The sequence below is a fragment of the Diplotaxodon limnothrissa genome, linkage group LG14 (assembly GCF_057381915.1).
Source record: "Diplotaxodon limnothrissa isolate DT_005_m linkage group LG14, D_limnothrissa_male_GT1.1, whole genome shotgun sequence".
Classification (NCBI taxonomy): Eukaryota; Metazoa; Chordata; class Actinopteri; order Cichliformes; family Cichlidae; genus Diplotaxodon; species Diplotaxodon limnothrissa.
In genome coordinates, this window is record NC_140609.1 from 28,949,556 (window position 1) to 28,965,191 (window position 15,636).

At 40.6% G+C, this 15,636-nt stretch overlaps 1 protein-coding gene across 3 annotated transcripts in view; it reads right to left on the bottom strand.

The window, feature by feature from the left end:
* The window catches only part of cadm1b (cell adhesion molecule 1b), a 185,518-nt gene that overhangs the window by 20,078 nt on the left and 149,804 nt on the right, over window positions 1-15,636 (bottom strand). For all 3 annotated transcript variants that reach the window (XM_085371763.1, XM_085371761.1, XM_085371764.1), the window contains 3 exons: window positions 10,544-10,702; window positions 7,794-7,890; window positions 7,348-7,520 (listed from right to left, as the gene is read on the bottom strand). In XM_085371763.1, coding sequence (XP_085227889.1) covers window positions 7,348-7,520; window positions 7,794-7,890; window positions 10,544-10,702 — 429 coding nt within the window. The remainder of the gene's footprint in view (window positions 1-7,347; window positions 7,521-7,793; window positions 7,891-10,543; window positions 10,703-15,636) is intronic.

The window sequence follows — 15,636 nt, forward strand, 5'->3', positions numbered from 1 at the left end:
TGACGTCAATGCCAGAAGTCAAAGAAGACTGGTCACACGGCTTTAAGCTACTAACAGTAATTCAAATAACCCCTTGTTACAACAAAGATATGCAGAAGAACATCCCAGAATACTCAACCCCGAAGCAGATGGGCTACAGCAGCAGAAAATCACACTGGGTGCCACTCGTTTAAGCCAAGAACAGGAAAGACAGCCGAAGATTCAGGCAAACTCATCAAAACTAGACAGCAGAAGATTGGAAAACATTGCCTGGTCTGATGAGTTTTGATATCTGCTGTACCACCTGCAGATGGTAGGGTCAGAATCTGGCATAAACAACACAAAAGCATGAATCCATCCTACCTTCTAGCAACAGTTCAGGCTGCTGCTGGTGGTGGTGTAATATTGTAGCGGGGTATCTTCTTGGCACACTTTGGGCCGCTCATTTAATGCCACAGCCTACCTGAGGCTATGCCGATCTTCTTATGGCTGCTTCAAGCAGCATAATGCAACATGCCACAGAGCTCAAATCACCTCAAAGTGGATTCTTGAACACAACAAATAATTCACGTTACTCATATTGCCCCCACAGTCTTCAGATCTCAGTCTGATGGAGCACCTTTAGGATGCGGCAGGCCAGAAATCTGCAGCGAAAGTGTGACGCCATCGTGTCTACATGGACCAAAATCTCTGAGGAATGTTCCCAACACCTCGTTGAACCTGGTCATGAAGAATTAAAGCAGATCTGACGACAAATGGAGTCCAACTTGGTAATGTGTACCTAATAAAGTGACCGTATTTAAAAACATTGTCCTTTTTCAGACATTTCACAAGTTAAGAATGATCGTTCATTTCACTAAAAACAACCTCATAGTGTTTCTACAGGTAAGCCAAGAAATGAAAGTATTTAGCACACATCATCTGGGGATCATGAATAGGTGAATACCAAAACCCCATTAAGTAGTCGCTGAGCCCAAACAGTCATGTCACTATCATGGCTAAAAATACAATAAAAAAAGGCATTAACATTTCACTATACAGGGGTTGTTGTATTATATTTCATAATGACAAGCTATTATATTTCTTTATTTGTAAAAAAAAAAAAAAAAAAAAAAATTCTAATTAAGTATGAATAATAATGCCTGGCAATCATGCAAAGGTATTACTATTTTCCACAGTCTCAATAATTGAGTCAGGCTGCAAATTAAAGCACTTTGGTGGTCTCCCGCTGCAGCACAGCAGAGCCCTGAGTTGCATCCCCTGCCCCACACTGTACTGATTAGGCCTGTCACTAACCCCCAAACAAAATAATCAAAAAGACAGAATGGAGGGCAATTCAGGTATGCAATAGTACTAAGGAGGGCTGAAAGCTTCCTCATCAGGGGAATATATGCCAGGCTCTGGTGCAGAGGGAAGACAGCACGACCCCTTGCTGTGGGAGAGTCACAGCAGGGGAAATTGGCTGGCTGTCTCCATGCCTTTACTGTCTGCACTCCATCAAAAGACAGCAGTGGGGGACCACACACTCCCAAACTAATGATAAAACATCAAGGACAGCATAATGTTGCCGCCGGGGATGGAGTGTATGGCAGAGGTGGTGCTGATGGTGGTAGGGTGTAGCATCGGGTATCAGGAAGAGATTCGGCTCTGACAGTATTTGAAAAGGGGGGTGGGCTAGATTTCTTTCCCTGTGACCGAAGGCAGTGTGATAGCTGAAATGTCAGTGTCTGGAAGAGGGAAATTGGCCATTCAGGGATGAGGGTCTTCACAAAGGCCGGGATAGGATGTGGCACATATAATATCCAGACGAACAAGAATTCTCCATGGGCAATTTCCAGGCTGAATGACTCTGGGCTCAGCATTATGAGGGCTGAAATATGAGTGTATTTTTGAGAGACCATATTTTCAGGGAGCATTTGTATCAGTGAAGAATTTGATATGAGAGAATTTAACCATAAAGTGAAACAATGTAGGAGAAATTGTTTATCTATGCCTGCTTACACCTGCCTGCCAACATGACGGCGTGGAATGTATTTTACTTGTTTCTTGTTTTCTCTGCTTACTTCTCTTAGTTAAAAGTGCCCTTTATATAAAGTTTTGCAGAGGTATTCTATAAAAACACACATAGAGAAAAAAAGCCTGTAAAAGAGGTTGCATCAATTTATCTAACGATTTCTCTTTTTTTTCTTATTGCGACGAAAAAAATCGGCAAGCTGTTGTGTTGAAACTCACTGTGTTGCATGTTTCATAAAATCAGTGTGATTCACAAGGACACAGTTTCCCGACAGCCTTTCATAAGAACAAGGAGACCCACGAGCCCCGTCATGTTATGTCGAAACCCTGATAAACCCTAAATTCCCAGTGCTTGTGAAGCTTTGATTTATTTTTTTTGTCTGTAGAGGATTTTTTGGGTCAGGAAGTCAAGTGCGGGCTTAACCATGGTGGCAAAGTGAGGGTTGTTTTCCTGCCAACGGGCAGCATGTGTGAGTTATAGCATCAGGTCACCTCTATGAGAGAAAGGCCTCTCTCTGACCAGCTCTCCCTAACAACACACACCAGCCAGAGGGCACAATTCACAGCCTGTTGAAGGCACACCCTTGTGGAGAACAGCATGACAAGCCTCTTTTTCAGCCTTTCAACTGGCCACATACAATACGAGCACTACAATGGGGCTTGATTTGACGTGATGTTACATCGGCCTCACACCTGTCCCGGCTGTCACGCAGTGAAAGGTCATTAGTCTTTTTGAAATAGGAAGAGCCCGAAGGACCAGTGCTGGTAGAGGGTGGCAACAGGCTGAAACTGATAGACAATTCAGGCCCAGCTCTATCAATAATTCTGCAAGCAAATATTTATCAAGTACAAAACAGCTCATTAAAATAAAACTATTGGTTGCAATGCCCTTAGTTAAATAAAATACTTTTTTTTGCAACAGGCGTGTGATGGCTTTAGCAGGAGCTCGCAAATAGCAAAACAAAGCAAAACTGGCAGATAAGAGAGGGAAAATTGCATTTTACAACAGAAAAATATGAGCCTAATGCTAGCTGGCCAGATAAGAGGGGTGCACTGGTGGACAGTTGAAATTGCTGTTGAGTATTGCTGCTGGAAAGCTATGGAAAAAAATGGCACAAGGTTATCACGCAAAGAGCAATGCATGTTGCAGAGACACACATTAATTAAGCTACTGTTGCAAGCATGATTAGTCTGGGACAACAAACTCTCACGTGGACCACAACATGATTTTTTTCTGGCATTAAATCCTCCAGAAAACAGGAGTGGGAGTCGCAGATATAATTATATGCAGTTTGAGCACCTTTTACCAATCTCCTGTGTCTCATTACGGAGAGCTAAAGTCATGGAGCGTCCACCATTTGCACACCAGAGAAATGGTGTTTAATGGAAATTGGTAAAATATGTGGATAGGAAGTTACTAATTGAAGGAGTCATGGCCAAAGGCACAAACACTGACAACGCAGACACTGTAGCTTTTATTCGGGACCGGAGAACATTCGCTTCCCGTGGCTTTCAGTCATTCACGTAAGTGTTATGGGTGCAGAATGAATCAAATGATACATGAATTTAACAGCAGTAGACACGCATCATGCATGAGTTCCTAAATGCCCGCAGGCGATTCAGTCGAAACTTCTGAACTATTAGAATATTATATTACTTTCAAGATCTGTGATGGGGAGTCAAAAAATGCTTATGCCACTTGTTCAAAATCGGAGAGGATTTGATCTGAGAGAGTACAATAAATCTTTGATTCCGAGGAATCTTTACACAGCAATTAGAAATTTAGCCGTGGTAGCTTGAATAACGCTGCCTTGAGTGAGCTATTTGCTGGCATATGCTGTCCTTTTGTTTGGAAGTGATCATTATAGGCCCATTGGGAACAAGCAGATGCCATCATCTGCCTGGCAGAGCACAAACCATGGGGCGGCAGAGTTATGGGAGTTACAGGAAATCTACGTCATGGTGACAAAGTCACGCGTGTCAGCTGGTGAAATAAACACATTAGTCCTCGAGCAACTGCTGAATGTCAGACATACAGTGATGAGGAATTCTGTGTATGTTCCATTAACTGCGTGCAGGGAGACATTTTTATGTGACTGAAAATATTCCAGCAATGATAAAATGGAATACCAGCGCTTTTCTGAGTGCTTTGTGCCTCAGAGATTTGGATTAGCGACATCCTGCTGTGTTTGAAGCCCAGTTTAGAAGACATTCCTAACACCCCACATGGTTATTCTTCAGAAAATTCAAACCATCAATAGCACCTATGCAGTTTCAGCAATCAGGGGGGAGTCATTTCACAACTCTGTAATGCTTCCAGGTGTAGAAATTCAGTCTCAGGTTACTCTTACAAAGCCCCAGAAAACCATCATCCCTGCTCCAACAGTAGCTGTTTATTCTTCCTTAATTCCTCTAGAGTCTGACAGCTTTTTGCATCTTCTGCACAAGACCTTGTCCCTCCATTAAAATCCTTTTCAATGCTGGCCCTACAATTGGTGAAATGGTGTTGACATGAAGGCCATTACAAACACATTTACTTTCACAAATGCACATCTTTCAGCAACTGCCATAAACATCTGCTCATCAGCTAGACAAAAAAAAAAAAAAAAGAACTGTTACATTGCTGGTTTTTGACACACAGTTCATGGCTGTCAACATGACCTAAGCAAGCAGACTGAGTAATAATCAAAACAATATCACCAGCAGGAAACCTGCAATCAGCTCTTGCACAAAATCCACAAAAAGCCAATTTTGAACAACAGAGCCTTTCTCATTCGACTCTGCAGCTTTGCGCATGTTAGGCTTAAATGTGAGTGTTGATTTTGGAGGCCAAATTTAACAAACTGCATCAACCCAGCATGGTTTGGGTGGTTTTAAAACCAAGCTGTCCTGTTTCTTTCTGGGTTTTTAATTCGGAGAGAGAGACGATTGGTTCACTTTAAAAACACATAGTTGATATTATTCTATATGCCGCGTGACTCCTCATACCAGTATCGGTGAAAGGAATACAAGTGCTATGACCACAACAAAATGTTTACTGCCACACAGATTGGATATAAAGCATATACATACAAGGAATTACAGTAAAATAATGATAAACATACAGCTTTAAATTTATTTTTTATACAGCTTAAAGGGTAACTCATTGACTTAGTGCCTTTTCCTTCACTTTAACAGTTTAAGCTGTATAATTTACCATGACTGGCATCCAGACTAGATTCGGTGTTACAAAATCCTGCCAGTGAGTACACGCCCGAAACTGCGAATTTTAAGTTTCTTTCCACCCAAAGAAACATCCCCCCTGCACAGGATGAAAGAGAAAACAGCCTCCAGGTTTAAAGGGACAAACAAACCACAATCTCATCTGAACATCAAGAATCATTTTGATTCCAGCCCCTGACATTTGTTTAAAGCAAAGACTTACAAGCAACCGGCAATAGGTTATGAGTCTTAGGTAAAAAGAAAGAAAATCTATTTGAGGTAACGCAAACATGTATTTTTGTTTATATTTCCTGAGAGCCTAAACAACAGATTCTCATTCCTGGTCTTGTGTATGGTCACTGGCAGACAATGCTGTTGGCACACAGGCAGGAACAAATTGAAACTTGGGAGTGAAATACAAAATGCTTCTCTAAACAGCAGGGAGCAAGCACTCCAAGGAGAGAAAGCTAAACCCACCAACAATGGCTGCACCTGCTGAAAATTTATTTTCCCCTTATCCACATCACCCCTGCCAGCCACCAAAAATAGGAAATTAAGGTCCAAGTAGTGTGTACCTCACTGACATCAAGTTACGAGATTTCTAAATGATGAAGTCCGCGGTGCTTTGTGCAACTTCAAACAGCTACCTCCTGCTGTTCCCCCCTCGGGGATTCAAGTGCAAGTGCCTGATGCCTTTAAACAGTTGTATGGAGAAAAAAAATGTTTTCAGAATTATGTGCAATTGCATCCAAGTAAAATTTACTGGCAACGGCAAAAGTAGTCGAGTTAGTCATTAAATCCCTATGTTTAGATTTTGTTTTGTGTTCCATTTGGTTGTTTTGTTGAGGATTGTACTGTGTTTAAAAGAAAACAAGAAAAACACAAAAACTCCAATTAGTGTGAAAAGGCTGACAGGCATGTTAAGCTAAGAAGAAAATGAGGCCTCAGTGAAGAGAGGTTAACCAAGAGGAGCAAACTGTCTGTGAAATTTAAAGTCAAGTCCTGGGAGAGATGGTCCCTCAATTGCCCTTTACTGGATGGCCGGAGAACACATTGAAATTCCAACCACTTCGACGTAAGTCAACAGCACCACGGCCGATCTTGATCACAGAAAATGAAGTAATAGCCAATATAGTGCATAGTGTTACGCAGTGCTCTTAGGAATATGGTACTGTTTGTGCATGTCTGTATAATCCTTGTCTCCACTGGTGGTAACGGAAGGTGCATATTTCTGATAACATTTCTAAATGCATCACAGTCTGATAGCATATTTCTGCACAAAGCAAGGTGGCGTCTATTTCCAGACACGGTGCAGACTTTAAAAAAGCGATAACCTTACAAGGAGATACAAAAAACTGCATTAAATTAAAAATGGAAATGAATCAATAAGTGTTTAGTAGACTAGGCGTCAACAGGCATTGACATCAAGGCTAAAAGAAGTGACCTACTCAGAAACTTTTCTTTATCTTTGCTAATTGCTCAACGATAACAACTCAGACATTCTAGGAATGCAATGCTAAATTAGTCAAGTACCTTCTTAAAAGTGTCTGTGTCCTTTATCAGTGAGCAAAACCAGACAATGAATGATAAGCAATTCCACAGAACGGAGGAAGAACTACAAAACACAAAAAAACCCCACATTTGAATAGTTACATTTGGGCCACACATTCAGGGGAGGTAAGTATAATGTGATATAACATATAGCTGCTTCTGGGTTTCTACTGGGTCTGATTTATTTGCTGCTGCTTCAAAAATAATAATATACCATAACACATCTCTCTATTTGGGTTTTTGACATCCCAGTGTAATGCCAACAGCCACTTTATCCATCCCTTTGTACTCCACATACTTCAGAGTCATCATACATTGATGATACAGCTACAGCTAAAATCTTCAACATGAATTCAAAGCCCTGTGGATTTGTCAGCTGCCGCCACCTTTTAAACTTCCTATTTCTCTAAATAACGGCTAACGTACATCTATGCTTGAAAAGTGGCTGCTTGTATGTACACAGTGTGCCATCACTGTAACACAAAATCATAACCACCAAAGCTGCCGAAGGTCTTTAAGTCTATAAGCTTTTCATAGGAATGATGAGAATCGATGGAGGTATTTAAAATAATAGTGTAAAAAGGAATAAAGTATAACATCTACCATGTACATAGAGGATGTAGTCGACATAAGCCTCTCCTACAGCATTGGACGCCACACAGCGGTAGGTGCCATTGTAGGACTTGTTGAGGTTCTCGATGTAGAGATCAGAGCCGGTGACCACAGCATGAGGCGGCACATCCTCATCTACTCTCAGCCAGTTAATCTGATGGGGACTGGAGAGCACAAATACCACACACATCACTCAGCCTCTGTATATCCATCGTAGAAATCTGAAATAAAGGTCAAATCTGAGAATCTGAGAAGGGCCATTGGCAGGCCCTGTCTAATGATGTAGTTTATACAGCATGCTAACAACTGGTAACATTTAAATGGTACACTGAAATGTAAAGGTTAAGAGGGTATTTGGACTGGCGGGGAAAATAATATACAGTGGAAAATAGAAAATGAAACAGAAGTCTCAAGCACTGAAATGCATCCATACTCACTGTGGCTTTCCTTCAGCGATACATGTCAAATCCAGATTGTCACCCTCTCTGGTTAAACCTTCAGGATATGTCACCACGATCTTTACTTCTGGTTTATCTGGAAGTTAAAGAGATCAGTATTTACAATGCTTCAGTGGTGTAAGCTATAATCCAGCTGACTTTCTTTCTCATACTTGCAGCTAAAGGGTGTGTTAAATGATTATTGGACTCTAAAGCGAAGCGCAGTGAGAAACAGACTTCTAAATGAAAGAAAAACAGTCAATAACGAAACATAGAAGAGTATGAAATGATTATAGATGTGCTCACTAGACATCCAGTCCGTCTGCAGTACCTTATAGTAAAATGGCTTTCCCCCCCCCCCTCCTCTTATCAATGCTAGCCAAAGATTGCCAAAATGTCAAGCGGTTGCAGTCAAGCTTTCTCTTTTTCCTTGAAAGGTCAGACAAAACAGTTATCTTCTGAAAAAAAAATTAAAATTCTGCACAGACTACAAAAGGGTACCTTAACCTTTCTTTGATGTTTAACAGCGTAAGGCCGTGTGCATTACCTCTTCAATCAATTCACCATTTAAAGAACACATAAGCATCACTGATACCTGAGGAGAAACGTTTTCCCTTATGATTGCTGTACCTCTCAGGCCAAGGCACCATTACACTCTAAGAAACACCAGCTGTACGATAAAGCAGTCAAATACATGCGACACATCTACGGCATGAAGGTCTGAGGATACTACAAGTCTTTCTAAGACCGTATCAACTGCAAGTTATTTATTCCTGTGTGCGCACAGTTCATGCAGGAGTCGTGCAATATGTCAGTGTAATCTACATCGCAGCATGGCGCAAGATCTACACCTGATCACGCTCAGCTATAACGCTGGGTTCAAGAGTCTGTTACTTCTTGCCACTCTGTCTTGCAAGTTTCCAGAGATGTAAAAGGAAAGTGTTTATTATATATTACATGTTTATTTGTGGGTTTTGCATAGTTTGCACTTCCTTTGGAGAGATCTGGAAAAAGGAGGATGTACAGTCATGTGAAAAAGAATGTTTTTCACAGGACTCTATGCAAAACTAAATATACCCTATGATGCAATACGTTGTAGAACCACCTTTCGCTACAACAAGTTGAAGTAAGTTTTATCAGCCTCTCACTTTGTTGTGGAAGAATTTTGGCCAAGTTGCTTTGGTTTATTGAGGTTTGTGAGCTTTTTTTTTTTTTAAGCATAGCTCTCTTAATGTCTCACCCCAGCATTTCTGTTTTATGACCCATTTTCACCAAGCTTTGACTCTACAATTATTTGGTATAAAGGACAGTGGCTGCAAAGCTCCCAAATCATCAACCCTCCACCACCATGCTTGACAGTTGCTACGAGCTGTTTGTGCTGATATGCCGAGCCTAGTTTTCGCCAAAGGCTTTGCTGTGCTCTCTTAATTGCCCCTTGGGGATAAATAAAGTCTTTCTGATTCTGATTCTGTGCTTTATGGCCAGATATCTCCACTTTGGTCTCGTCTGTCCAAACAAGATTATTCCAGAAGCCTTGCGGTTTGCTCAGATGCAACTTTGCGAATCGTATTTTTAGCGAGAAGAGGCTTTCTCTTGGCAACCCTTCCAAACGAGACATATTTGCTCAGTCTTATTTAAAAAAAAGCAGTCATGAACTTTAACATCTAAAATGCTAACTGAGGCCTGTAGAGTCTGAGATGTCGCTGTTGTTTTAATGTCCACTCACTTGAAGATTATGGCACTGTGTCGAGTCAACACACACCCACATACAAAAGTGCTAATGATCAGTTAATCAAGTGCTTCATGTTAGCATCACCTGGCTGCTGTTTCCTATGAAAGCTGTAAGGGTGTACTTAGTAGTTAACATTCTTTTTACACTGCTGTTGTTCACCGTGCAGTCAACCATAACGGCCCTTCCAGGTGGCTTCTGTCTGTGTTTACTTTCAAACTCCAACACAAACATTTATGGCTAAGATTACCCACAGAACTCCAGATTAAGTGTACTAGGCTCATAATCACATTGACTTATATTATCTTATTAACCCTTTCCATTCATACAGGTGCCTTTACTGAGATTAGCCTGTGTGTGTTACTAAAAATGCACTTTGTCATCATCTTTTGAAGGCTGAAGGAATTATTATTATTATGCTTTAATTATTTTTGCTGTTTAGAACAGGTTCAAAAGATCATTGTTTCCCAGGTAGTAGTTTCTGCCCAATTTACAACTTTGACTAGGCGGACTCACTCTGGCCTGGTGATGCGGAGACTTGTGCTTGTACTTGTATTTCAGAATTTTCCCAAGTGTCTATTATCAATACAGCCCAAGGTTGTTCATTTTGTCCTCACAGTTGTAAGGATTTGAAAAATCAATACAGCCAAATTCTGTGCCCACTGCTCAACTGTGACAAAATAACCAACACTGTGGTGGATTCTAACTCTGGTAGAGGTATAAATATGCTTCTAGTAACTCTAAAAGAACCCTGTCAGTGCTCTTGCTTATCTGGCTGTGTAGGTTCTCTTATTCTTACATGTAGTATTTTTTACTTACTTTTTTTGCAATCAGAATCAAGTGTTACACCTGAAACATCTTAGGTGTGAAGTGAAATGAAGGACATCTGATATCAATGGCCCAGCCTCACTAATAAGCAGTTAACCCCTCAACTATCCCAGAAAAGAAACAGTTCCCGACACTGTCTGTGGGGCCTCGGTCTAGTTCTAGGCTTGAAAAGACTGAGTTTTGGGTCACTCACAAAGTACTTCCAAGTGTCTTTGAGCCAGGAGGTCCTTTACAGCTGGGTGGTCAATGATGCAGTCCACTGGCATTCCATCATCCTCCTTGGTGACAGAAAATCTTACCCGGCTGGTAACAGTAAACATCCTGTCATACGTCTCCTCAACTGTTGTTTCACCTGGAAAACCATCACAGGGATGACAGGAAGAGAAAGTTAATGGCGAAACAGGTCAAAAACAAATCTGAACTCCTGCAGCAGCAGCAGCAGTCTGCACTGGCTTTAATGAGCAAATAGTCAAAGCTATTAAGAGAGGATTACCTGTCAAAGAGGACTACTTTCAGATGACATTTACATTTAATTTATGATTCAGTGATGTGGTGCCCAGGCGAGACTTTAGGGGATTCAAAGAGTCCGAAGGCCTTCGATTCTGACGAGAGCAGCGAGGAGCGGCTGGGTCATATCCAGCCTGATAATGAAGGCTTCTGCTGCTCGAGGGTTGAGCATTGTTGGGGCTAACCCTGCAGTAATCTGCTGCCCACTAGGCCCTAGGCTGTCAGAAGGGCATTCATTTAGAGAGCATTACAATGCCACAGGGGCATTGCATTAGCTGCAGTGCTGAGTGTGATGGTTTACTCACACTTAATGAAGTGAGGAAATAATTACAGCCCCACACTGACCTGCAGCACACTTCCATTTCAGCCTTGTCACAGGGGAGCTGTGCCGGACTCAGTGAGGGCAAAACACTGTTGTTCCACAGTTGATGATCACCAATACACATATATGCGGCCTCTTGATGGATATTAACCCCATGTAACATATACGCACCAACCCAAGACCTGCCTACATAAAATTTAAAGTACTGGGAGCAGTAAGTGGTCAATGCACTTGTGGGCATTAAATTTGACCACACTGCCAGCTGCAATGAGGAAACAGGCAGTCGAAAAAGTGCACTGACCATTTGAAAAGGGTAAGTAAGTAATAACAGTAATAACAGCAGGAATACAGTGTCAGTGTGAAGAGGCTGCATTAAAAAAAAGGGTTTCATCTAAACAACAGCGATCTTGCTAGCCTGCACAAAAATGCATAAAAGTGTTGCAGCATGTGTTTGTGCCCTGCAGTGGGTAAAGGTGAAGGTTCTTTGATTAATCATGTGTACTACTACATCTCAGCGTCCATGTGGACATGCTCACTCTATTTTAGACCACTCAACTGATCTGGTCTTAAAAGACATCTGATTAGAACCTGATATCAGAGCCAAGAGGAGGTGCAGGAGTCTCATTCCCTTGCAGACCACTTGAATTACAATATGCTGCAGGGTTTTAGTGGGTTTTTGGTCCAGTGATGCCAAAAGCATGGTGCCTACTCCAGCTTAATTATGCCATTTAACTTCACTCGAAAAAGCACCACAACAGCAGTAAATGAGTTTATCCCAAACATCTTTAGTTAAAGTTGAGTCCTGTGATCAGTGGGTACTTGTTCCTTTCCAAATAAGAGCAAAAAAAAAAGTCAATTAAGAGCCGTATTGTCACCATACAATCACAAGGTCAATGAGGGCATTTCCAAGCACACCTGCCAGGAGCAGCGCCCTGCGCGCCAAAGAGTTGGGTGAAGTGGAGTGTAAACTGAAGAGATGCGGTGATTAGCCATTTTTCTCTCGGCCAGTCGCACTAATTGCCTCATAAAATCACAGTGAAGCATTTAGAGCGTGCGATAACAACAATCACGGCAGTTTACGTTATGTTTGTGTCGAATAAAATGTTGGTTTGCAATCTCTGACAGGGTGTACAATATCAATTTGAGGCATGTCAAATCGTAAATAGAAAGGTGCATACAGTATGAGAGAAGATGCTTTAAAAACATGACAACCTTGTCCTGGCCAAAGAAAAGTGTGTCTCTATGTGTGAGAGTTTGCGTGTGTGTGTTTTCAAGCTTCATTCAAAACTCACTTACAAAATTGGCTGGTGTATCCTGTGTCACACCATGTCGTATTGTGAATGGTTGGTGTGTGGCCATGGGTCGTAGCAACAGTCACACTGTGAGATTTTGTTTTATTTTGTTTTTAAATTCTGGCACTCTGGTGCCTTGGTGGAAAAAATCAACTTGGCCAGTAGCAGACACAGGCTCTCACAGATCTCACAGGCTACCAACATTTAAGACTGATGAATAACAGTCTTACCAGGTTTCATAATTGCACAGTATAAAGAAAACTTGATGAAAATGTTTCAGGATTTGACACCATAAATTAAATATATGGTTGGAATTCTTTAAATACAATGTAAAAGCCTTAGCCAACCCCTTATTTCTTTATATTTTGTAAGAACTGGTAAATGCACAAACTTAAATGCAAATACAGCATATAAGGCAAAAAACCAGACTTTCCACAATTCTGACAAGTATGAAAGTCAATATTTGGCATGATCACGTTCATTCTACAGCACAGCATGAACTCTCTTAGGCGGGCGTTCTTGTAATTTGTAATTTGTAATCCTTAGGAATAGTTCTCCAGACTTCTTGAAGGACATTCAAAGCTCTTCTTTGGATTTTGGCTGTCTTATGCTCTCATGTCTGTCAAGATGATCCCACACTGCGTCACTGATGTTGAGGTCCAGGCTCTGGAGAGGCCACTGTGTGTTTTCCTATCCGGGTATGCTTTTACTGCATTGGCAGTGTTTTTAGAATCATTGTCATGCTGAAAAATGAAGTCATTGCCAATCAGACACATTCCAGAGGATATTTCATGGTGGTTTACAATTTGATTTTCCATGCTCATAATTCCATCAATTTTAACAAGATCCGTTAACCACTGGCTTTAATGCAGCTCCAAAGCCTAAAAACCTCCAGATGGCTGTAAGACAGTGACTACTGTACCTCTTTCCTGACCTCCACCATGCATATTGACAGTGATTTCAACCAAACTTTTCATTTTTGAATTCATCACTCCATATGAACTGTTACCACCGATTTTCAGTCCAATTCTTGTGTAATTTGGGATACCTTAGCCTTTTAGTTTTGATAGCCACCCTTCCACTGAGACCATTTCTGATGAGGCTTCAGTGAACATTAGATGGATCAGATGATGCTCTCATGCTGTGTTTCAGATCTTTGCTGGAATTTGTCCCATTTCTTAAGGGTATGCCCTTTAGATACTATCCATCTGCTGTAAGACTGACACTTATTTGTCCACCACTTATCCAGTTTCCTCAATGTTTTAATGACACACTGCACACGTGCATAACAACTGCAAAGTGGTTTTAGTTAATAGTTCTTTGGGAATGCAAAGATCTATTTTATGCCTGTCAAACGGTGTTATCTTTGGCATTTGTCATAGATTGAACTAAAGAAATGGGAACAAATGATACGGTTTTGTAACAGGCTGCTAGTAAAGTACTTAAAGATACAATTTAATATTGATTCTTTGCTAAGTTGCCTGTTATGTGCAGATGCAACACACGTCATCCCTTGAGTTAGGAGGCTTTTTTATTAAATTATTTATTGAATGATTTATAGGTCAGCGTTAAACCGCTTAACAAATAATAAAAAAATTGCTCTGAAAATTGGACTGGACTAAAAATGACTGGAACAGGCAGCCAGTGCCTAAAGAAAAACTGAAATGCCTTCAGAAATTCTGGAGAACTGTTGTTCAAAGACACTTAAAAGAATTACAACAAAGTCTGGCAGCAAAATATAAAGAAATGACTAAGCTTCGCACAGTACAGTTTTTCTTTATAAAGAGATTAAGTGATCAATAAATACGTGAAATTGTGGCAAAATAATGAACTAATCAAATTAAGCCGTAATTGGTGCCCATCTAATTTTTTATAATCATTTTAGGCTAATTGCATTTTGTGGGAAATAATCAGCTGGATAGCAAAAACTTGTAGAGTGATGACATAATTTGATGAATTGATTGATGTGATTTTATAGAAATTTTTAGAAAATAATAGAATGAATTATATTAAAACACTACTGCCAATGCTGTTCACTTTATGTGATCGAGCAAATGGGCTCTGACCCAGAGGTGGGCATGTGCGGCCACAGGCCGACTACAGGAATGCCACTTTATTCTGAGACACATTGAGCATGAGCGCCTGGAGAGAGGACAGCAGTTTTACATCTTTGCATTATTGGCCACTTATGTTAACTAACATAAACCCAGCTCTTAAATCATATGGCACACTGCTTTATTGAGAAATCTTGTGTGTTGTATCAAAATATTTTAAGCTTTTTGAACGTCACTTCAGGTGAAGCTGTGTCATTATACATGTCAGGGAAAATTACCATTTGACTCTGTGACTGACACTGTGTGATAAAGGCAGTGTTTATGTATTTTTTTTATTCTAAGATAAGCAGTTCAACTTTTTTTGTCACCCCAACATCAGAAATGAATCTGACACCCTCGTGACACCTGCTTTTTATGCCTTGGTTGCCTTGCCTTGAATCTTGATTTAATCGCTGAATTTATTATTAAAAACAGCTTTTGCAATTAGTTCTGTCAGAAACGCTAAAGGTAATGAGCTATCTTGATGTTTGCTCCAACAGTAGTTAGCTTATGAAGCAGATGTGAATCCTATGTAATAGATAGAAGAGGTACGATATGTGTGACTTTTTTTGTAGTAACTACTGAAAATCCAGTTATTGGCTGATGTAACTGATGATTCAAGTAAAAACAAATGGGTTTTTATGTCATTTTATTTTCTTCTGCTTTTTTGTGGTATGTAACAACCTCTCCGCCTTAAAAAAAAAAGAGCTGTCTCTGTGCAATGTCAAGAGGACTTTCTGCCAAATTAGCCCCAATCCGCCTTGTGTAACTGTGTCTGCCTGAAAGTCCCATGGTGTTGTGTCTTTCATTTGACAGTACAAAATACCAAAGGGACAGGCAACACTTTTCAAGGTCAGGAAAATAGCACCACTTACCCATGTCTTGGCATTTTCATGAACAAAAGCGTCTTTAATTTGACTTCTACGATCAGTTCTGCTTTGTTTCGAGTCTTCTTATTAAATTCTTTTAAAACGAAAACCAGTAGAAAATCATGGGGAAACAAAGTTCTGCACCGCATCTTGACAACTCATACAGAGTTATTAATGATGTACAGGCCAACCAACGCTTGTCA